Below are 22,577 nucleotides of genomic sequence, written 5' to 3' on the forward strand. Positions count from 1 at the left end.
GCCTTGGAGAGAGGGGTCTTTCCCTAACTATCTCCCCTCCTCCCATGAAAAAAACCAACTGACCACAATTCTGTGAGAACTGACTTTCCGCTCCAGACAGCAGCACTTTGCTGGGTGGTTTCTGTGGGAGCCTGTGAGAGGACATTTTTGTTTCTCCCAGGCTCCTGATGCCTTCACTTTTGTTTGGTTCCCAGGTTGGCTTTGACCCTCATCCGCCGATGAGGACCCCCGTCCTGTCCACCAGCCTGGCGTCCATCCCCGGCGGGAAGCCGTAAGTCAGACCCTTGACCTTCTCCCCCAAAGCGTTCAGTCCACAAGTCTGAAAACTAATTGCCGCCCATCTCAAGACAGGGGGCCTACTCTGAGGAAGACCCTAGCCCTTTCCTTGCCCATGTAAATTTGGCAGCAGGGAAGAGCTCATCTGGGTGGCTTAATATGTCTGCCTGAGTCGTAATCAGAATTAATAAAAAGAAAAGAAAAAGTCTGAAAACCAAACCAGAAAACCTCCCCCCTCCAAGTCTAAAATAAACATGCAGGGGAAAGGGAGCCAGCTAGAGGCACCAGTGGAAGTTTTGGGTGCTGTCTTGGTATAAAAGAAATGCTGCAAGCACAGCGACGAGATTTCTGGTTGCAGAAATCCCATTCTCCTCAAATGAAGAGGCAAGTAGGGTTTGAAAAGGGAACAGAAGTGTTGATGTTCCCGTGGGATGTTCCTCGTGGTTGTTTTGGCACCATCCACACTTGCATAGCATTGCGACAGTTAGGCGATGTGATGTCTTAATTAATCCCTGGGACTGCTGCTAATTTTTGTTTATTGCCTGTCCTTCACCCTAAGGTCCCGATGGTGAGTTACAGCATTAAAACACAATCTTGAAAACAATTTTAAACAACTTCCAAGCATAAAAATAAGGCGGGGTGCTAAAAATGTGCACCTCAGAGGCTGGGGTGAAGAGATGCACTGAAAGCTGTAGAATGAAGGTGCCAGAGGCCACCTGTGTGGGGAACGAGTTTCACAGCTTAGGGGCCACCACGAAGAAGGTCATCTCCTGGAGACAACCAAGAGGGCCCCTTCTGCCAATCTCAGCTCCCAATAGGGCCTGTAGGGAAGGAGGGGTTTTTTCATATATTTGGGAGCATATATTTTTAGAGCTTTAAACACCAATGCCAGCACCCTGAGTTGTGCCCGGGAATCAATTGGCAACTGCTAGGAAGGGTGGACTACACCAGCCCTAGGAGACTGTTGGGGGTGTAGCAGACAAGAGCCTAAGAAGAACCTGGCTGCTGGATGAATATGATGATGATATTTTATTATTTATATCCCGCCCATCTGGCTGGGCGGCTTACAGCATATGTGAAAACATAATAACACATCAAACATTAAAAAACAGTATCTTACACAATATATTTCAAATATGCAGACTAAGGACTACGAGTAGAAAAGCCAGCATGTTATAGCAGATAAGTGTTGCATTTAGACTTATCATTCCCTCTCAAGACTAGACTGCTATGGTGCAAGACGCTTTAATGAAGGGCTGCAAAGAAACATGGGGATTAAAATCATTCTCTTACACTTCCCCCTGCCTTGGATGCCTCTGAACTCTGTACATATATACTCCCTCTAAAATAGAGGCATAACCTTTCATGGAAGCCACTGTCGCTGTCAGCTTTTTTTTAGGCTGGAAAAGAAGAAATCTAAACCAGGTTCTGAGACCAGGCCGAAGGGAGCCCATCTGGTCCAGCACCCTGTTAAAACAATGGCCAATTAGATGCCTCAATGGGAAACCTGCAATTAGGCCATGAGTGCAACCTCAATGCCCAGCAACTGGTCTTCAGAGCCCTCATTCTCCTCCACCACCAGTCTCAGCGCCCCTTCTCTTGTCTCCTCCCTAGAGCCTACTCCTTTCACGTGAGTGCCGATGGGCAGATGCAACCCGTCCCATTTCCTCACGACGCCCTGGCTGGCCCCGGCATCCCCCGCCACGCCCGTCAGATCAACACGCTGAGCCATGGCGAGGTGGTGTGTGCTGTGACCATCAGCAACCCTACCCGGCACGTGTACACTGGTGGGAAAGGATGTGTGAAGATTTGGGATATCAGCCAGCCTGGCACCAAGAGCCCCATCTCCCAGCTGGATTGCTTGGTAAGCGGCAGGAATGGACGGCCCTCCACTCAAGTCCAAGGAGCCTTTGGTCTTTGGGTCCATGACTCATAAGCTATTAGTCACTGATTGAGGATTTTCCATGTCAGCAGCTGGCCGTAGGGAACTCAACCTGGGTTCTTTGCACCTTCATTTGTTTCTCCATGTATTTTAATGGATTTATATGTAAATAAACGTTATAAATGCACATGAGCAATAGCAATATTTGCATGGGTCACATATAAGCTTGCTATATTTGGAAATGGCATATATTTCAGAGGGCGTTTACCATGCTGAATGCAACCTCTTCCTTATTCATTTATAACAAGAATGTAATAATTTTCTAGGACGAAGAGCAGGAAGTCAACTTTTTGGAAAAATTGTATTAAACTTGATGTAATTTGGCACTGATTTGTTAAAAAATTGGAAAACTAATCAATATTATTTGGCAAAAAGTGAAAACGTAATAATATTCTTGCATCTGATTAATCATGTCTCAATTTAAAAATCAATTATGGTAATAGAATTAATATTTTGCTCAAGCTGCCCAACTCAGCACCCAGAGTTCATTTTGCTCTGGAGAATATGAATATATATATATATATATATATATATATATATATATATATATATATATGTAATTCTTAAGAGAACATCCCCCTATATGTATCTGGAATGGTCAAATGTTCCAAAGTTACCTGGTTGAACAGTGTGGACTCTGTCTGCATGGAGTTAGGAGCTGGGCTGTGTCATTGACGTTAGGTTTTCCTGCCCCCAGAACAGGGACAACTATATCCGCTCCTGCAAGCTCCTCCCGGACGGGCGCACACTGATTGTGGGGGGCGAGGCCAGCACTCTCACCATCTGGGACCTGGCCTCCCCCACCCCCAGGATCAAGGCAGAGCTGACCTCCTCCGCCCCCGCCTGCTACGCCTTGGCCATCAGCCCGGACGCCAAAGTCTGCTTCTCCTGTTGCAGCGACGGCAACATTGCTGTCTGGGATCTCCATAACCAAACACTGGTCAGGTGAGTGAGGTCCTGGTGGTAAGGAAGGGCTTTCAAAGAAGTCTTGAGTAGATGGGGAAGGAGATTCTACAGGAAGCATCTGTCCAAATGAAACCAAGGGATTCAAAGAGCTGCATTCTTGCGCCATGTTCTGTTCAGCCTTTGCTCTGGCAGAGCGGAAGCCTGTTGTTAAGGGAAGGGTCACAGCTGAGGGGTAGAGCACCTGCTTCGCATGCAGAAGGTCCCCGGCATCTCCAGGTCAGGCCATGATGGCTGTGCTCTGCCTCCACAGCTGAAGGCAGCAATGCTTCTGAATATCAGTTGTGGAAACCACAGGAGGAGAGAGGCCTCTTGTGCTTGGGTCTATTGCTGCCCCATTGAGGCAACTGGTTGGCCACTGTGGGAACAGGATGCTGGACTTGATGGGCCAGATCACTCCTGTAGAGATCCTCTGTGGGACAGGCTGGCGCAGTGCAATGCCAGAAATCGCGTCTGCACATGCCCAGACACCAAAAATCGCGCCTGCACCGAAGCAATTTTCGGCATCTGGGCATGCGCATAAGTGATTTGTGACGCTGCAGACATGCGCAGATACAATTTCCAGCATCTGGGCATGCACAGAAGCAATTTCTGGAGCCATGGAAGAGAGTCCCCACGCCACACTGCGTGCGGGGCGTCGCTGAGCGGGTGGCTTGGTTTAGGGGTGGCTCGTGGGCCCGTTAAATGGCCTTCATGGGCCGCTTTTGGCCCATGGGCCTTAGGTTGCTGACCCCTGGTCTACACTGACTGCCAGTGGGTCTCCAGGGTTTTCAGTCCCTGCCCTACCTAGAGATTCTGGGGATTGAATCTAGGACTTGCTGCTTGCAAGGCAGATCCTGCACCGGTGAGCTTAAAGCCTTTCTCCTAAATGTCTCTGAATGTTGGTTTTCTCTTTCAGACAATTCCAGGGCCACACAGACGGTGCCAGTTGTATTGATATCTCCCACGATGGCACCAAGCTCTGGACAGGAGGCCTGGACAACACAGTGCGGTCCTGGGATCTGCGGGAAGGCAGGCAGCTGCAGCAGCATGACTTCACCTCCCAGGTAAGCCGGTGTGGGACTCCCTCAGACTTTTCTCCTAGATGCAGCAGCCCTGCTCAGGATGGAGGGCTTCCTTAAGAAGCAACTCTGAAGACCACACCAAGATCCTTGCTGGACCAGGCCAGCATCCTGCCCTCTCAGTGGCCCACCAGATGCCCCAATGGGAAACCCCCAAGCAGGACCCGAGTGCAACAGCATCTCTCTCTGCTTGGGATGCTCAGAAACTGGAAGCTTTGAGCAGAGAAAAAGCCTGGACAAGGGGACAGAAAGCTCAAGAGCATCTGGTGTGCTCACTAGCAAAGCTTGGCAGTGTTGTTCCTTACCAATTTTCATAGTGGTATCTCTTGGACCTGCAAGCCTCAGACTGAACAGTCCAGGCAACCTGAGCTCCTATCCCTATCTCTCAGCTGGACCTTACACATGAGCCTTCATGGGGCACTTTAGGAACTTGCTGCTGAGGTGGAAATGATGGCTTCTTTCTGGTGTCGAAAGGAGGCCCCCGTGGATGGGCCAGGGGAGTTTCTGTGCAACCCCAACAAGGGGAGCCTCTGCTGCTGGGAGTCTCTCCATGCTAGGCTGTGCTCCAATTCTGAAGGCCAGGAAAGGGGAGCCTTTGCACCCCTATATTAGCTTCTCCTTCTGCAATTGCAAACATAAGCCCACACACCCAGCTCCAGGTACTGGTGAGAATTGACTTGGAGTGCATTTGTAGGACAGCTGATGTTTTGAGCAGCTTGATCCATGGCAGGGATCTCACCTCAGTTAAGTGCTAGAGTTGAAGGAGGAAGAGGGCACTCCGTGCTTGAGAAGGAGTCCTTAAATAGTTGGGAAACTCTTCTGGAAATCTATCTAGGACAACGGTTCTAAAGTGGGGCTGTACCACCCCCTGGAGGGGCCTAAGAGTCAAGGGGGTGGCAAGATGACACTGAAGGTGTAGCTGGTATCCCTGAATCAAGTCCATCAATTTTGTCGACTGAATTAAACTCAATAGTTTGAACTGGATTTTGAATAAATAGGCAAATATTGTTTTGGATTTTATTGTGCTATTACCTTCCTTAGTGGGTTGGGCAAAGTGCTATTCTGAATAATGCTTTTGGTAGAGTAGGGGGCACTGGGGATGAGTTTATAGAACCAAGGGGGTGGGGGCCCAAAAAAGTTTGGGACCCACTGGGTTAGGAGATGGTTTGATCCAGACGAGCTGCCTCCTTACCAATGGGGTGTGTTGAAGGAGGTAGGTCTTGAATGTGCAGCAGCCTCAGGGCCCTGAGTGGAGAACTCGTCAGCATCCGGGGGTCAAAAGGCCAGCTGGCTAGCCCCCAGCTGGATCGTTTCCCTCTCAGTCATCACGCTGCAGAGCTCCATCAACCTCTGGCTCCGCTGTAAATCAGCGACTCAAGCTAGCTGACTTGAGCACACTATACGTAGCAGTGTAAACCGCACAAACAGAAGAGGCTGAGGCTGTGGATACACACTAATACCTACGGATTTATTAATCATAAATCAAGACAAAGAAACAGACATGTGACACGTAACAATCCCATGTCTGCTACTAAAGGTGCAATGGAAACTCCCAACACCCTCTTCCTCCAGTTCCCCATCTCTTGCCAGTGTGCAACTTCTCTTCCTTCCACTTGCCATATACAGTGGGATTGAATTTTAAAGCTTGTGTGTATGTGTGTGTCCTCCCAAGCAGACTTCAAAGTGTGGTTGCTTCCTGGAGGAGACGCCCCTTTCAGGCCTGCTCTTCTTTCTTCCCCACAGATCTTCTCGCTGGGCTACTGCCCCACAGGTGAATGGCTGGCTGTGGGCATGGAGAGCAGCAACGTGGAAGTTCTCCACCATACCAAGCCGGACAAATACCAGCTCCACCTTCACGAGAGCTGTGTCCTGTCGCTGAAGTTTGCCTACTGTGGTAAGGGGCCCAGAATATTGACGGAGTTAGTTGCCTCTTTCTTGGGGAAGGGTCTGCAGAGTCTGAAATGTCCCAGATTCAATCCTCAGTGTAGCTGCACCAAGAAAGGTCCCCCTTCTCTCTCTTTGAGACTCTGGAGAGCCCTCTGCCCTTTCCAAATAGAGGGGACTGGGCTTGATAAACCACAGACTCAGTGCAAAGCAGCTGCCAAAATGGCACTTGGATTATATTGCTTGCTAAGTGACGATTTTATCATCGTGGGAGGTGCATTGTAGGGAGCCCCATAGGGAGGGGTGAATGCTGGTCTTCTCCTTACCTTAATTTATGGGGAGATTCCTAGTTGGGTGGCAGGAACGAGGTATAGGAGAGCAACATCAGAACATGTCGTGACCTGATGGAGTGGCTTGCTTTTTTTATTTACCTCCTGGGGCCCTCCAGATGTTCAGGACATCAACTCCCACTAGACCCTCCAGATGTTCAGGACATCAACTCCCACTAGATCCAGCCAGCCCTAGGATGCTGGGGCTTACGCAAGTTGTGGTCTAAAATGTTTGGAGAGCACCAGGTTGGGGAAGGATGTCATAGAATATGTTGCAGGAGAGTATGAACCCATTATTGTCATTTACAAAAGTTAGATTGGAGTGGTGGACAAGGTGGTAAATCGGGAGTCAACCAGTCCATCTCTGGGTGATTTGTGGTAGATCTGCCAGGATTTCCCATGGTTTTACAATGGCAACAAGTAAATGACTCCCCATTCCCTGGGAGTAAATTCTACTTATGAAGTGAAAGAAGCTTTGGGGGAACCAGGAGTGAAGGTTTTTGTGGGTCCAGTTCAGTTCTAGTCCCCAAAAGCAAAATCTTGGGCTCAGAATTATTTAATTCCAAGTATTACGCCTTTTGTACCATGCCTTGGTTGGTAGACCTTTTTTATTTCTTTATATCATTATTATCCCACTTTTCCTCCAAGGAGCTCAAGGTGACATACATAATTCTCCTAGCTGCTTTACAACAACCCTGTGAGGGAGGTTAAGTGACTGGCTCAAAAGTCATTAAGTGAGCTTCATGGCTTAAGTGGGGATTTGAACCTGGGTCTCCCAGATCCTAGTCTGACACACTTAACCACTATGCCACATTGACTCTTGGTGGTTCTAGTTAAAAAAAGAGATCCCACAAGTCTTCCCTCTCCTAGGTTAAATCCTACTGAGAGCTGAATTTCCTGGTTGACATTTTTGTAGGGTTTCTGGGGATCACGTCACTGGATTCTGTCACTATTCTGGCCTCCTTTCTGACCTGGGAGAATTGAAACTCTGCTTTGTGTGCCTTTAGGGAAGTGGTTTGTGAGCACCGGGAAAGATAACCTCCTCAACGCTTGGAGGACTCCCTATGGAGCAAGCATATTCCAGGTAAGCATCATTTCTGCTACCAGGATCCAAATCCTGCCTTGGGTGCCATCTGGATTGAAAGGGGGGGGGGTGTGTGTCTGCACAGATCAGATTCTACCATTCCATCTTGGTGCCAAGACGCAAGCTGGAAAGTGTGACTTGATGGGACTGGAAATAGCACCTCTGAGCACGAGCAGAGTGCTTTCCCCATTCAACTTGAGTAACCAGATGAGGGGTGGAGTGGGGTGTGAGTTGTTACAGACCTTGGAAGGCAAAGTGGAGCTGAAGCGAATTGGCTGGGTTGATAAAGGACTGACGGAAAGGGGTAGGGTTGTAAACAGAGCCTGAGGGTGCAGGATACCTCCTTGAGGCCCTTGGCAAGCCCTGTAGGTGAGGGGAGGGCTTGATCCATTGCAGCAGCATTGACAGATGTGTCTGTAGTTGGTCAGTTCTATCATCTGCATCCATCGGCACTTTCCAGAACGACACAGCACCACCAGTACAGTCTAACCCTGGGAACCCAAATTATTGGGGAACCCAGTTTTAACTCTTGTGTTCCATTGAGCCCTCACCATTTCCGCCATGTTTCTGATACGTCACTTATACCCTTAATGTCTCTTAGTATTGATAAATCTTGACATGCGTTTGCTGAGGCTGATTATAGCCCTGCTTAGTTTCCCTTTCCCTTTCTTTTCCCGCCTCCAGTCGAAAGAATCTTCTTCCGTCTTGAGCTGCGACATTTCGGCGGACAACCAGTACATCGTCACGGGCTCGGGGGACAAGAAGGCCACAGTCTACGAAGTGATCTACTGAGCCCAGGGGATTCTGTGGGGCCACCACACTCCAGGCAGACTGCGATCTGACCAGGCGGCGGTTGGGACTCCAGCAGGCAGATGGCGAGAGTGCCTGAGCACGTTCCCATGATGCTCTCTGTTGTGGAAGCTGCGCCACCTGGCTGTGGGGCGGGGGGAGATCTTCCATCGCCCTCTTAGGGTTGCTGCTCGGGTGGCGATTGAGACCTTGGCGCTTGGTCCAGCCGTGCGGGATTTTGCAGACGTCTTCTCCGGAGACCTCAGCCGGCTTGTGGTTTTTCCTGGTTTTTAACTTCTTGGTTCTCATGCCTGTGATCTCGGGGAAGCAAACTCCGGACCAGATTTGCTTCCCGGCAGAGACTCGTCCTTCTTTGTCTCTCTGTAAGACTTGTGGGAAATGTAAATAGTGGACGAGTTTTAATACGGTGGGGGACTCCTTCTGGCCTTGGGGGCCAGCTGTGTATTTTTTTTCCTCCTCTTACTTTGGTCTGCTGTAACTGTATTCCACTGGGGTTTTGGTTTTTTTGGTTTTGGTGGTGGCCATCCTTCTCTTGCCCCCCCTCCAAACACTCATTTGGTAGAGAGACTCTGCTGACCCACCACTTGCCCCTAGCGGGAGCGAAATTCCCCTCCGACCTCCCATCTTCTACTGCCGTACCTGTGAAGCATCCCGTCTCTTTTCCCAAGACCCAAGCCCTTGCCCGGATTGCAACCTTTAGCCGCTGATGGGCGGCAACAATGGAACAATCACCACCGTCTTCTATAGGAATTCTTCTTTTTATTTTTTAAAAGCACTTCCGTCTTTGGAGCAAAGCGATGAGAGGTCCATGTCCGGTTAGTTTTTGGACCCCACCATGCCTGTCACTTGAGACCTTCAGGCCTAGATGCTGAGGAAGGAGTTTCAAGAAAGCAACGTTCAACAATATGCTCAGGGAGCCAGAGAGGGAAAAAAAAGATAATAGCAACTTGTGTGGGCTTTTTAAAATTTTATTTTAAACACTCCAATGAAAGTAAAAGTGATAGAGATGGTAACGTTTAAATGCAGGTTGTTGTTGTTTTTAAAAAGTTTACTAACACGAAGCGATTTCTGTGCGACGGGGACTGGGGGTGGCGTTGGCATCTAGTGGGGGTTTCGCGTGGCTTTGGTAAATCTTCCCTCTCCCAGCCTCTTGGATCAAGTGAAAGTTGGGAGGGAAGGAGGAGGAGGAGGGAGACTCGCCCTCCTGACGTTTTTTGTACTAAAGGAGAAAATAAGATTTAAACACGGGAAAAAATCTACGTATTTGTGTAGCAGAAGATCTTGCCCTGTAATGTAGCATATGGAAGAGAATTTTTATACCACATTTTTATGGATTATTTTTTAATTTTTGATTTTGATCTGGTTTAAAAAAAATACAAAACACTATGGCTTAAAAGGTGAAAAAAAAACTACCTGTTTTTATTAAAGGCCATGCCGGTGCATAAAGGACGATGGAGTGGAGAGCGATTCTTTTCCTGCTTGTACTTTTCTTTGGTGGCCTGTGCCTTTCAGGTTGGGGGGTTGGGGGTGTTCCTTAGCTCTAGTTAGGAACCGGGATGGAGTGGAAGGGAAGTCTCTGAATTGGCGGTGGTACAGAAATTGATTGGGTGTGCTTTGAATGTGGTGGTGGTTGTAAATTGCAACTGGCATCCAAGCAGAATTGTAGAGGAGGAAGGGACCCCAAGGGTCATCTATTCTAACCCCCTGCAATGCAGGTCAGTTCAACAACAGCAGCAGCAAATAACTTTGGGGGCCCTTTACCATTGTGTGCCTTTTCTTCTGTTCTGTACTCAAGTCTTTGTCAACCTGGTTTGTTTTGGAAGGAAGCTCCCACTGCTGCGCCCCCTCCATCTGTCACTTGAGGCCATTGCCTCACTCTGCCTACTAATAGGACCGGCTCTGCTTTAGAGACGACACAGGAAGGTGCCTTATGCAGTCCATCGATCCATTTAGCTCAATAGTCTACAGCACTTTCCCCGGCTGGAAGAGGAAAGAGCAGAGCAACCACCTACATTTCCAATAAAATATAATGCAGTGAAAGGTGAAGCCTGAGTTGTAGGTGGGAAAGGAGCAAGGTAGCTGGGACTGTGGCCAGGGAGATGCCCCCACCTGGAAATCCCCCAATAGCCTTAGTAAGGAATGAAGATGGATTTGTGGGCTGGGAGTGGCGTCCCCCCTCCTGGCACAGTCTGTGCAGAGGGTGTTGCATCCGCCAGTTCCCTCCAGTCTTCTGCCCTTTATGAGCGGATTCATCTCTGCTATAAGCTTTGCCTAGTCAGCACTTTTGGAAAGGTTAAATTTATGGATAACCTAAATCCATTTTCCATTTGCCACTATTTCAAAGGCCCTTCCTGCCTATGTCTCTTCTGGGTCTTATTGCAGCTTCTGAGAACTCAGAGCACTAATTCCTCTTTATCACTTTTTGTTTTTTAAGGATGCTTTTAGCTCTTCAAGATGCTCTGTGTTGGGTGATACAGCTCTAAAATAACATGGGATGGAGCAAAACATATTTATGCTTGCTTAAAATGGCCTTGGTTTTATGAGGCTTAGCATATGATGAATAAGTCTTGTGAGTTTCAGCACTTGACTTGGAAGGCGAGTTGCAGGATAATCTCTTTCATTTTAACGAACTGAATCTGGAAGGATAGAGTCCTGGTTTTTAATTTTGTTAATATAAGCTGTCTTGGACATTTGTTACGAGTGGAAAGGTGTAATCAGAATTCACAATGAGAGTTCAAATAACAACTGTATTCCAAAACATCCAAAACTGAGCTACAATTCTCAGAGTGGTTTAACAGTCAAGGCCTCTTCCCAGGGAATTTTGGGAATTTGCAGTGCTGTGAAGGGCATGGAGGTCTCCCAATGACACTTGGCACCGTTGCCCAAACTACAGTTCCCATAATTCTTTGGGGGGGGGGGTTCTAGTGCTAAAAACATATGGTGGAAATGTGGCCAGAGGGACAGGAGGAGGAGGAGAGCTGAAATCAGCACCTGGTCCAAATTTCAGGATCCCTACCATTCCTGGCAGTCGTTGACACTCTCTGAGCATCATGGTCAGCCTCTTCCCCCAATAGACACTAAGCTGTAAAATAACAGGTCATTAATATCCCAGTCAATTCTGTGTCTTGTTAAGGCTTCATTTCCGGAAAAGGTCTGACAGTGGCTCCATTTGATACAAGTTGTTATGTCAGGCAACAGTGGGGGAATAGATCTGTGACGCTCAAGCGATTCCAGGAAACGGTTGTGAGGGCAGGTCAACAGATGGCGTTTATGTGTAGGCTGAAGCCTTCATCAAACCAGGCATGGACCCCCAAAAGAAGGTGGGTGGCTAAGCACCGGACAAGCCACATTCCGTGGCTAATGAGCCATGTTGGTGAGGATGGATTTAAAGATCTCCAGGCCTCGTGGGAGGCAAAAGGAATATGGACATTCATTCCCCTCTTGTTCAGAATGTGCTTGTAGAGATGGACCTGGAGAGACTTCAGTAGAGCCAGTGTGCGGTAGCGGACCTGGGAGCAAACAAGGTTCAAATCCCCTTACTCACTGGGTGACCTTAGGCCAGTCACTGTCTCTGCGTAATCTACTTCACAGGGCTGCTGTTGCGGAGGCCAAATGAGGAGGGGGAGAACACCATACACCACCTTGAACTCCGTGAAGAAAAAGGTGCCATAAATAAGTAGCAATAAAGTGCAGGGCCGGCACTAGATTTGCCTCATGAGGTAAAGTGGGCCACTTCCTGTCGCCTCCTGCTTGCCTTTGGAAGCACATTGCCCTTGCCTTGCTCTGGGGAATGGGGTTCTTCCTCATTTGAAGTGGCAAATAATAAAGTTCCCTAGTACTGCAGTGTGAACCAAGCGCTCGCCAAAGCCACCTTGTCCACAATGAAGTCTTCCTCAGACAAAGGCCTAGGCCTCGAGGAGCATTTTATTGCAGCTGCTTCGCTGCAACAAGAAGTGGAGAAAGGGATGGGGAAGAGTCTTGTTAATTCCAGAACTGAGAGCACCCAGTGGAGCTGAATGCTGGAGGGTTCACACAGTGCAATGGTTGCTCCCACAAGGAGGAGCGAATTAAAAGAGGACTGGGCAAATTCGTGGAGAGGAAGGCTATCAATGGCTCCTAGCCACAGTGGCTGGGTTCTGCCTCCACTATTGGGATGTTCCTGAATACCACTTGCTGGGAATTGCAGGTGAGCAAGGTGCTGTTGCTCTCAGGACCTGCTTGCAGGTTTCCCATGGGGGCATCTAGGTGGCCGCTGCAAGAACAGAGTGTTGGACTCTGCAGGCCGTTTCTTTGGTTCTTGGGGTTTCAGGGAGGAGCTTCTGTGTTTGGCTAGTGCTGCTGGCAGTCAGCAAACTGGGTGGAAGGCAGCTCTGCAGGCAGGTGGCCTGAGAGCACACCAGGATTTGACACCCGCCCTTGTGGTACTGCTTGCCTAACAGATGGGCCGGCCCACATTTCGTTTTGGATGAAATGTCTGCTCCATCCGCAGCCTGCATGGATATTTGCAGCCTCTCCCGATGGCATCTCTATGCAGAGTAGTCCTCTGTGCCTTTTAATGTCACCTGTCCCCGTCCCCCTCAAGTTAACCCCGTGGAGTGCACAATGGCAGCATCACCTCCCTGCCGCTCTTGCATCCTGGAGCAGATGGCAGGAGGCAGCTTGGTGCATGCCATCAGCTGCTGCTCTCTTGAGTTGACGACATGGCAGCGTGCAAAATTTTGTTGGTCTCCCCCCCCCCCGCCCCATCACTTCATCTGTTCCACTGCTGCATCCCACCCGTTTTAATTACTGTAATTGAGTTATAATGAACGATTGCGCAGTGCCATTCTCTGCAGTGGCAGGGGGAATTTCTATGCATTCCACACTCCATCTAACAAACACATCCAGTTCTGTTTGCTGGGTTGAAGGTTGCTGACATGCCGTAATGACAGAACTAAAGGAATCGCTGGCTGAGATTCCTGCATTGCCAGGGCTGGACTAGATGACTGTTAAATGAAGTGGTTCAGGTTAGGGGTAAAGGGTTAGGGATTCAGGTTGCAAGCAATTTTTAGTTTCGTGAAACTTTGTTCTGGCCCATCCATCGTGGGCTATTTATTGCAAAGCAGGCATCTGAGCTGTGTTCTCCCCCATTGTTAGATTATCTGTTAGGCTGTGCTTGGATTATTTATATGGGGACAAGGCACCAACTGACTTTCAAATCGGTCCCTGGTAGGATGAGGAATTTAGGAAGTCAATATGTTTCTAAAAACACCAGATATCAAAGGGAAAGAAAGATCAAAGCAGAGAAGGTTGAAGCCAAGAATAGAGCACCTTGAGCAAGATGAAAGCAGGGGACAGGGCAGATCTCCTCCTCCAAAGGTCTTCAGAAGATAAAGGAACAGGCAAATGGCCAGGCCCTGACGTTGCAGGAGGATGAGGTGGGGGTCAGGGCTGCAAAGGTTGGAGAACCAGAAGGAGAACCTAGCTAGCAGGACCTAGTGATCTGGGATTATGGGGACTGTAGTCCAGAAACACCTGGAGACCCAAGTTTGGGAGACCCAAGTTTGGGAAACCCTGTAACAGATTCAAACTCGCATCAATTTTCATGGGAAAATGGGAGCAAACTGGGCATTGCTGGAAATGAAATTGTGCAGGATTTTATATACAGGCTTCTCAAAAACGGAACATCGTTCCATACAAATTCCTGCATGTAGAAAACTAGAGCCCTCCAGTCTCCCGGCTATGTTCTGTGTGCAGGCCAGCATATATGAATCATGAAATTGTGGAGGGGATTCCAAGGGTCATCTAGTCCAACCTTCCTGCAATGCAGGAATCGCAGCTAAAGATTCCCCAGCAGATGGCCACCCACCCAACCTGCTTAAAAACCCCCCATGATGGAGAGTCCGTTACTTTCCTAGGTGGTTCGTTGCACTGTCCAACAGCTGTGTACAAAGAGTCCAGTTGCTCACCTCCTCCTCTGCTGTTTGCGACAACCTGGCCCAGGTCCTGCAGAAAGTGGTTCTTATCACCACTACAGTCCCATTTCTGCTCAGTCCCAGCGCACACAAGCCCATCAATTTGGCCACTTGGGGCACACTGCTTGGGGACGCTCCTTCCCAGGTTTCCGAGCCATGGTGACACCATAAATCATCTCACCCATCCAGGGGAAAACAATAAGCCACTGACACTTAACGTCACCAGCTTCCCCCCCAGGAAGCTTGGCCGTTTTCCAGAGCAGGAATGTGAGCGTGTTACAAAGGCAGGCACACCTTGTATATGATGCAGCAGCCCATGAACCCTTCTGCTGAGGTGTGGAAAGGCCTTGTGGGAAGGGGGCAGGCACTCTTTGGAAATCTACAGACAGATACCCCACCGACTCCCTTTTCTCTGAATCTGCTATGGTGATAGTTTATGGAAAAACCCTAAATAGAGGTCAAGTTGTCTTTGGAGGAAAAAGAGTGGAGATTTGCCTGGTGTGTTGTAATGTGTATTTACAAATGCTACATTTTCAGCCAGAACAGAGCAGGTTGGACTATTTATTTAATTCATACAATTTGTACACTTGGTTGTAAAGACAACAATAACCTTGGGTTAAGAACTTAATTCGTTCCGGAGGTTCGTTCTTAACCTGAAACTGTTCTTAACCTGAAGCACCACTTTAGCTAGTGGGGCCTCCCACTGCTGCTGCCGCCACACGATTTCTGTTCTCATCCTGAAGCAAAGTTCTTAACCCGAGGTAATATTTCTGGGTTAGCGGAGTCTGTAACCTGAAGTGTATGTAACCTGAGGTACCACTGTAATTCAGAGGGGTTTGCAAAAAGGATAAAGCGGTAATGTTATCAAGAAGAAGAATTTGCAGAGAAAATTTAAAACCTTTGAAAAGTTAAAATGAGCACACTAATAATGGATTAAAACTCACAACAATTTTCTAAATATCTGAGTAGGCATGTCTGAACAAGAATGTTTTTTAGCAGGTGCCGAAAAAAATGAAAGCACCTGCCTGGTGTCAATTGGCAGGGAGTTCCAAAGTGTAGATCCTACCACTCTAAAAAAGGCTGAGTTTTTACAAAAGTGGAACAGATATTATGTGGCACCTGTAATAGGGCCAGTTCCTCCCATCAAATCTGTCGAGTGAGAGTTATATATGGGGTCAGGCATCTCATAGGTAAACTGGTTCCAAGTTGTTACAACCCCCCAAATGTGGTGTCTCCCCACATTTGACAGCTTTCCCACATAGCTCCCAAACTCATGCTGCAAAGTAGAATTTATTTTTATTTTTTTAAATCTTGCTACATGGAAGACAGACACAGCTATAAACTGTAAATGCTACATTGATCCTTTACTTAACAACCTCAACCATACTCACCCCCCCCCACCAACCCCCCCCCACCAACCTCAGCCATTACTGGCTGCAGCAGAAGCAAGGAGGAAAGAGGAGGTGAAACAGAAACCGTAAACTTACAACTCAGGAGGGCTGCTTAGCTCTCTGGGCCAAGATGCACAAACGTTTTCTTGGCTTTTTTCCTTTCAGTGCAGCGGGTATGAATTAAAGGCAGTTGCTTCTTCCAAAAACTCAGACCCTCCTTTTCTGTCTCCAGCTACAACCGAGCTGCAAAATCTCTGCCTTACAGTTATTTATTTCAGGTAGGTAGCCGGGTTGGTCTGACACAGTCAAAATATAAAAAAATAAAATTAAAAATTGTCCAGTAGCACCTTGGAGACCAACTAAGTTTGTTCTTGGTATAAGCTTTCATGTGTATACACACGAAAACTTACACAGTGATACCTGGGGTTACAGACGCTTCAGGTTACAGACCCAGAAATAGTACCTTGGGTTAAGAACTTTGCTTCAGGATGAGAACAGAAATCGTGCAGCAGTGGCGGGAGGCCCCATTAGCTAAAGTGGTGCTTCAGGTTAAGAACAGTTTCAGGTTAAGAACGGACCTCCGGAACGAATTAAGTACACAGACCCGAGGTACCACTGTACTAAGAACAAACTTAATTGGTCTCTAAGGTGCTACTGGACACACACAAAAAAATTAGTTATTTATTTGTTTATGTGCCACTCAGTGCCAAAAGAGGCTTCTGACAGATTACTAGTTTAGCAACTCCCCCTGTAAGGATGGGGCCTATGAAACATTGCTAGTGATTATTTATCTGCGATTCCTGCATTGCAGGGGGGTGGACTAGATGACCCTTAGTCTCCCTTCCAGGTCTAGGATTCTTTGATTCCAATAGTCTGGAGTTGCCAACCGTCCCTTTAACAAGCCATTTTGAGCCGCATAAAGCTAATTCCTCTGTTGGGGACAGGGATGGGCAAATCAGTCAGTTTCAATTTCCTTCCGATTCTCATTCCGTTCTCCATATTTCCACACCAGGTTGCAATTTATTTATTTAAGAAAGTCCTCACTGGACATTTGTCAGCATTTTAGTCATATTTTTTTCTTAACAGACACATTTTTCTGCATGATCCAATGCAGCAATGTACCGTATTTTTCCATGTATAAGACGATATTTTTTCCTTGGAAATAATAGGCAAAAATTGTGGGTCGTCTTATACACGGAAATCAGAGGGGGGGGGGTGATTGGTGGCAGCAGCCAGCAGGAGATTGGCAGCGGCATTTGGGCATGTGAAATAGGGGTCGTCTTATACATGGGCGTGTTATACACGGGAAAATACGGTATGTGATTTTCACAAATGGATGCATCTTTATTTACCTAACATACGCATTTGGGGACACCTTACCTGGTTGGAGAACTCCATTGCAAAATTTGAACAAGTGCAAAATTTGAAAGGAGAATTGTTTCAGGAAATGTCCCTTCCTAAATGCAAATTTGGTAGTCATTTTTAATGATTTCTATACAATTTATGGACCATGCAAAACAACATTGAATCAATTTAACTCAGAATAGCTTTCAAAATTCCCAAGTCATGTTACAACTTTTCAGCACCCTTCATTTTTGGAATGTGACAGTTGGGAAATTCAACGTGCCCAACTCCCAGGGGCATTTTTTCTTGGGGACTCCCGGCTCCTCTGTGCAGCTGCCTAGAGGGTTGGCCAAGTGTATGGCGTTTGTGTCTGCTATTGCCTTCTGGACTGAAGCTCTTAGCCGGGCCCCTCATTGCCAGGCCCGAAATGTTTAGGAATCAGCCAGTTTAATGAGAACAAAAGAAATTAATTGGCGGTTTAGGCCTAATGAGACGGCTGTGCAAATTGACGGTCCTCATCAGCAGAAACAAACAGGCTCCCTTCCATGGGCTGCTCCGCCGCATTGAGCGGAGGAAAGCTTTTGCCAGGATGATAAATAGCAGGTCAGGAGAGACCATCTGTGCTTCTCTTCTCCCCTCCACTCCCAAGGGAGGAGGGAGGAGGCTTAGCGCAGAGAGGGGAGGGAAATAGACGGCCATGAAAGCCGCCATTCTCTGGTTCATTCATGGCGGCTCTGCTTGACACCGCCACCTCGCCACGGAGATAAAGGAGGCAGCCAGCCACGCTCTGCACACTTGAGAAGCCCCAAAGAGTTCCGATTTCAGGGCCTGTTTAGTACCTATTGAGGTGCTCACAAAAGACCCAGGCCCCAGCGAGGCAGCGCTTGGGCGGACAGCTCATGGAGCAGACAGGAGCTGCCCAGGGCCTCTGGCGGCCTCCATTTGTTCTCTCTGTTTACTTAAGACATTCTCCAATTCCCACTGCGGAGCCCTTTTTTTTAAAGGCTGGCTTGGCTGATGCTCCCGGCCTGTGCGGTGGGTGGGTGCAGGGAGCGGGGAGGAGAAGCAGGATTGCAGAAAGGGACCCGTCTGATCTTTTAATAATCAAAGTAATTAGAATAATCCTTTCAGGGCTGAATAGGGGATTATTCCTCCATGTCATTGGAGTTTCATCCTCCGTTTGGTCTCCTAAAACGTGGAAAGGGGAGAAGAGAGGACTTCAAAAGCAGCCGCAGTGCTCCTCCATGCCTTTTAATACCCTCCAGAAATTTTCCACCGCATGACTTGAGTGAGGTGTGAGTGCGGGTGCATGTTTTGGATTCCCAGGGAACGTTTTTTTGGGGGGTCTCCTTGCCTTTCCTTGGAGGTTGGTCGCTGGAGGTGCTGGCTGTACCAGCTGATAAAAAACTTTTAGAGAAGTCAAGGGCATCTCTGGGGTTAATTGGAAGCAGCCAGTGCCACCAGGGGGGTGATTATAAAATGATGGGGAATTAAAGAGGGCCTAAATCCTGCCTGTATTTTGCTGTTTCTTGTCAGCTCTCCAGGGACAAAGGCTTCTTCAAGAGGAGATGGAGGACTAACCCGTCCTTCACAGGCAGAGGCCAATTCTCATGTAACTCATCAATGCTCACTGAGGCCTGAGGTCTCCTAGGGCTGACCTTCCTGTGCTAGCAGGGGCTGAGGGTTGTTGCAGCTCACATTTCCAAAAACCTCTGGAGGGCACCAGGTTGGCAAAGGCTGATTTAGGGTTATGATGCCTGTGGGAAGTGGAGCCAGAGCATGGACATCATGGCTAGCAGCCATCAACAGCCATCACAGTTGGCAGTCATCACTGCCTCCTGCGGAAGTGAGTTCCATACTGCTGAATGAAGAAGGACTTTGTTTTTCTCTGCCCTGAATCTCCCAACTTTCAGCTTCATTGGATGTCCACAACTTCTAGTGTTAGGAGAGATGCAGAAAAACATTCCTCTATCCAGGAGAAAATTTCTCCATGCCATACATAATTAAATCATGTGACTCTTTTCTCTAAAGAAAATGTCCCAAATGCAGCAACCTTTCCTAACAGGGGAGTCACTCTACTATCCCCATTTGGCCATTTTGGTTCTGAGCCAGATGGACCAATGACCTGACTCTAAGGCCACTTCCTCATCTTTCAGCCTACCTCACAAGATTGTTGTAAGATGCTGTTCTAAGCTCCATGAAGAACACACAGGAAGACATTCAGTCAATACACCCAAGTGTAGCAGTTATTCCATATGCATATTCAGTATATCTGAAGGAGCGTCTCCACCCCCATCGTTCTACCAGGACACTGAGGTCCAGCGCCGAGGGCCTTCTGGCAGTTCCCTCACTGCGAGAAGCCAAGTTACAGGGAACCAGGCAGAGGGCCTTCTCAGTAGTGGCACCTGCCCTGTGGAACGCCCTCCCACCAGATGTCAAAGAGAACAACAACTACCAAACTTTTAGAAGACATCTGAAGGCAGCCCTGTTCAGGGAAGCTTTTAATGTTTGATGTATTACTGTATTTTAATATATGGTTGGAAGGTGCCCAGAGTGGCTGGGGAAGCCCAGCCAGATGGGCGGGGTATAAATAATAAATTATTATTATTATTATTAGACATGCTATCTTGTGAACAGAGAGGGAAAGAGGGAATAAAAGCAGTACAATATTTTAGTTCCTTGGTCTTAGCTGAGGTGAGTAGGTTTTTGTGGTCTGATGTGGGAGGAGAAAGCAGCCTTTGTATCTCTGCTGAGCAGCTCTCAATGCAAAAAATGATAAGTCAGGAAACGAACAAAGAGTGTAATATGTTATGCCAAACGACTAACGGGAACTCCATCCCTGCTAAATGCCGTCTGGTGGTTTGTTGACGGGGCCTCTGTTCCTCATTAGCCAAAGCCTTGACCTTGACCCTGGTCAGCCTTTTTGCTGGGAGACGGAATCCCAGAACAACTCATTTGGCCAACACATTGGCCCAGCAATCCATAAATATTGATTTGTTGTTCTGCGGAGTAATTTAAATGTCAATTATAAGCTCTGGGCAGATCTGGATCAACAATGAAACTGCAGAGAAGTAGGAGCTTCCAAGAGCTGCTGTTGGTGGTGGGATTTGTTAGAGGGAAGGATGGGGCGTGGGGCCTTACATTTAAGACCACTGCTTTCTGCTTTGGTAAAGGGAAGGCAGAGAGGTGGGATGAACATGGCTGGCAACATGGAGCAACTCAGTTTGGGGAATCTGATGTGCATGCCCGGCGTTTGTTTATGTTTTGATGTGGCCCTAGGCAGCTTCCTAACAGGCTAAGCTGACAGAACGGAAATGATGGGTTTGGATTTTCCAAAGGTTTGGGGCACCTTATCAAAGGATGGAGGCAATGAAAGGGAGGAGGAGGAGGAGGCCTGAGGTTTTTTTTGGGGGGGGTGGAGGCAACAAGGTACCTTTGTGAAGGAAGCATTGAGTAACCTCCAGGGGCGGCTAACTTTTGCCCCTCCAAATGCTGTAGTACTCCAGCCCCAAGCAGCATGGCCAATGGCCAGAGGTGATGGGAGCTGCACCTTTCTTTCTGCAAAATACAGGACAGGGCAGGATGGTTGGGGTGTGTGTGTGAAGTGGCTTCAAAGCAATCCATTACAATATATTGCAGCCTAATAGGATGGCCCCTCTGGAATTTGTCATGCGCATGAATGCACATGCATGTACACACACATACACATGGATTTGTAAATCTGTCTGTGCTTGGCTAAAGGTAAAGGGACCCCTGACCATTAGGTCCAGTCGTGGCCGACTCTGGGGTTGTGGCGCTCATCTCGCTTTACTGGCCGAGGGAGCCGGCATACAGCTTCCGGGTCATGTGGCCAGCATGACTAAGCCACTTCTGGCGAGCCAGAGCAGCGCATGGAAATGCCATTTACCTTCCCACCGGAGTGGTACCTATCTATCTACTTGCACTTTGACATGCTATCGAACTGCTAGGTTGGCAGGAGCAGGGACCGAGCAGCGGGAGCTCACCCCGTCGCAGGATTCGAACCGCCGATCTTCTGATCAGCAGGTCCTAGGCTCTGTGGTTTAACCCACAGTGCCACCCACATCCCAAGTAAAGGTAAAGGGACTTGGCTGTGCTTGGCTACCCAGAGCTTAAATACAGGACCTTTCACACACCCTTTCAAATTTATGCACTTGGAGAGGATCCCTAACTTGACAATGAGAGAGAGAGAGACAGAGAGAGAGAGAGAAGACCTGAAATACAGGACAAAACTGTATCAATACAGGGCCTAGTATTTTACCTTGAAATATGGAACAATCCTGTATTATACAGGACAGGTGGCAACCAACACCTGGAGGGCTGCTGAGGGTTCTCCGCTCCCGGTTTGCTCTAAAACAGCCTCCCCCAAGCTGGGGATTTTTGACTCCACCTTCCATCAGCCCCAGCCAGCATGGTTGGGCTGCCATCAGCATAGCACAGCTGTTGTGGTCCAAAACATCTGGAAGGCACCACCCTGGGAAAGGCCGCTGGAAAAGATGCGCTGCCTGCACATCTTCCAATCTTCTCCATGCTCATCACGGAGGCTGGATATTAACATCCCAAGGGGGACGTATCTGTACAGCAGCAGACAAAACAAGATTTCTCGCTGTATATTCCTGCTGTATAATGATCTTTTCACCAAGAGTGTGTGCTAGGAACAATATGATTTTTTTCTCTCTTTCTCTCTCTCTCTCTCTCTCACACAAAAACTGGGTTTATCATTCCACCCAAGTTTTTTTTTTTTAAGGACTTGGCAAAGCCCTCTGTTGTATTTATGGGGTAGCTTTAGTGACACAATTGTGCTTATTAATTGATTGCAGTCTGAGGACCTGTTATATGTGAATGAAACACCATATACTGCCTTCTGCAGATTTTTGATATATACACATATAGATTTATAGGAGGGTGAAGCGGCCTCACCCCACCACCAAATCCCTTGAAATTAAACCTCATAAAATCTTTGGCTGCTTTGCAGGGGTATCCAACTGAGTTGTCGGGGGGGGGGGGGAGGTGGGCGGGGGGAGGTTTGAAGCAAGACCAAATGACATTGAGGACTGCCCCCCCCCCCACACAGTGTGACTGTTCTTATTAAAAGCCTCTTTGTAAATTTCACCGCAGAGCGTTTGGGAGACAGCTTAAATTTAAGCAGTGGGCTTAAATTGTAGCAATCCTGATTTACAGCACAAAAGGAGCCGAGTTTTTTTCAAGCAGGATGGAGCCAGGAGGATGTTTGGCAAAAGGGCCTAAAATATAAGGCGAGCTAATACCAAAATGTGGAGATCGGGGTTTTCCCCACATTACCGAATTGTGGCGACACTGGGCGCACAGTTTGAGGGCTCTATGCTGGGAGCTAGTGGCAGAGAAAATGTTCTGGTTCAGGACCAAAGACCCCACAGAGACAGAATTGTGAAGGCCTCCCTTTGGTCCCAACCTGCTGAGAATATGAATGGAATTGTTATTCAGGTCGGTTTTGCTGGGTTGGTGAATTGCCCCCCCCCCCCGCAAAAAGTTCTGAAGCAAT

General features: G+C 48.1%; 1 protein-coding gene and 1 long non-coding RNA gene across 9 annotated transcripts in view; one reads left to right on the plus strand and one right to left on the minus strand.

Moving 5' to 3' along the window:
- The window catches only part of TLE3 (TLE family member 3, transcriptional corepressor), a 49,290-nt gene extending 39,492 nt beyond the window's left edge, over positions 1-9,798 (plus strand). For all 8 annotated transcript variants that reach the window (XM_081888524.1, XM_081888523.1, XM_081888527.1 and 5 more), the window contains exons 14-20: positions 195-271; positions 1,891-2,140; positions 2,916-3,163; positions 4,080-4,227; positions 5,986-6,136; positions 7,463-7,539; positions 8,224-9,798. In XM_081888524.1, coding sequence (XP_081744650.1) covers positions 195-271; positions 1,891-2,140; positions 2,916-3,163; positions 4,080-4,227; positions 5,986-6,136; positions 7,463-7,539; positions 8,224-8,331 — 1,059 coding nt within the window. In that variant the 3' untranslated portion in view covers positions 8,332-9,798. The remainder of the gene's footprint in view (positions 1-194; positions 272-1,890; positions 2,141-2,915; positions 3,164-4,079; positions 4,228-5,985; positions 6,137-7,462; positions 7,540-8,223) is intronic.
- LOC309356999 overlaps positions 1-22,577 on the minus strand; it is a 401,715-nt gene that overhangs the window by 295,683 nt on the left and 83,455 nt on the right. The gene's annotated exons all lie outside the window — the stretch shown is intronic.

Source organism: Podarcis melisellensis (genome assembly GCF_964234715.1).
Source record: "Podarcis melisellensis genome assembly, chromosome: 14".
Taxonomy (NCBI): Eukaryota; Metazoa; Chordata; class Lepidosauria; order Squamata; family Lacertidae; genus Podarcis; species Podarcis melisellensis.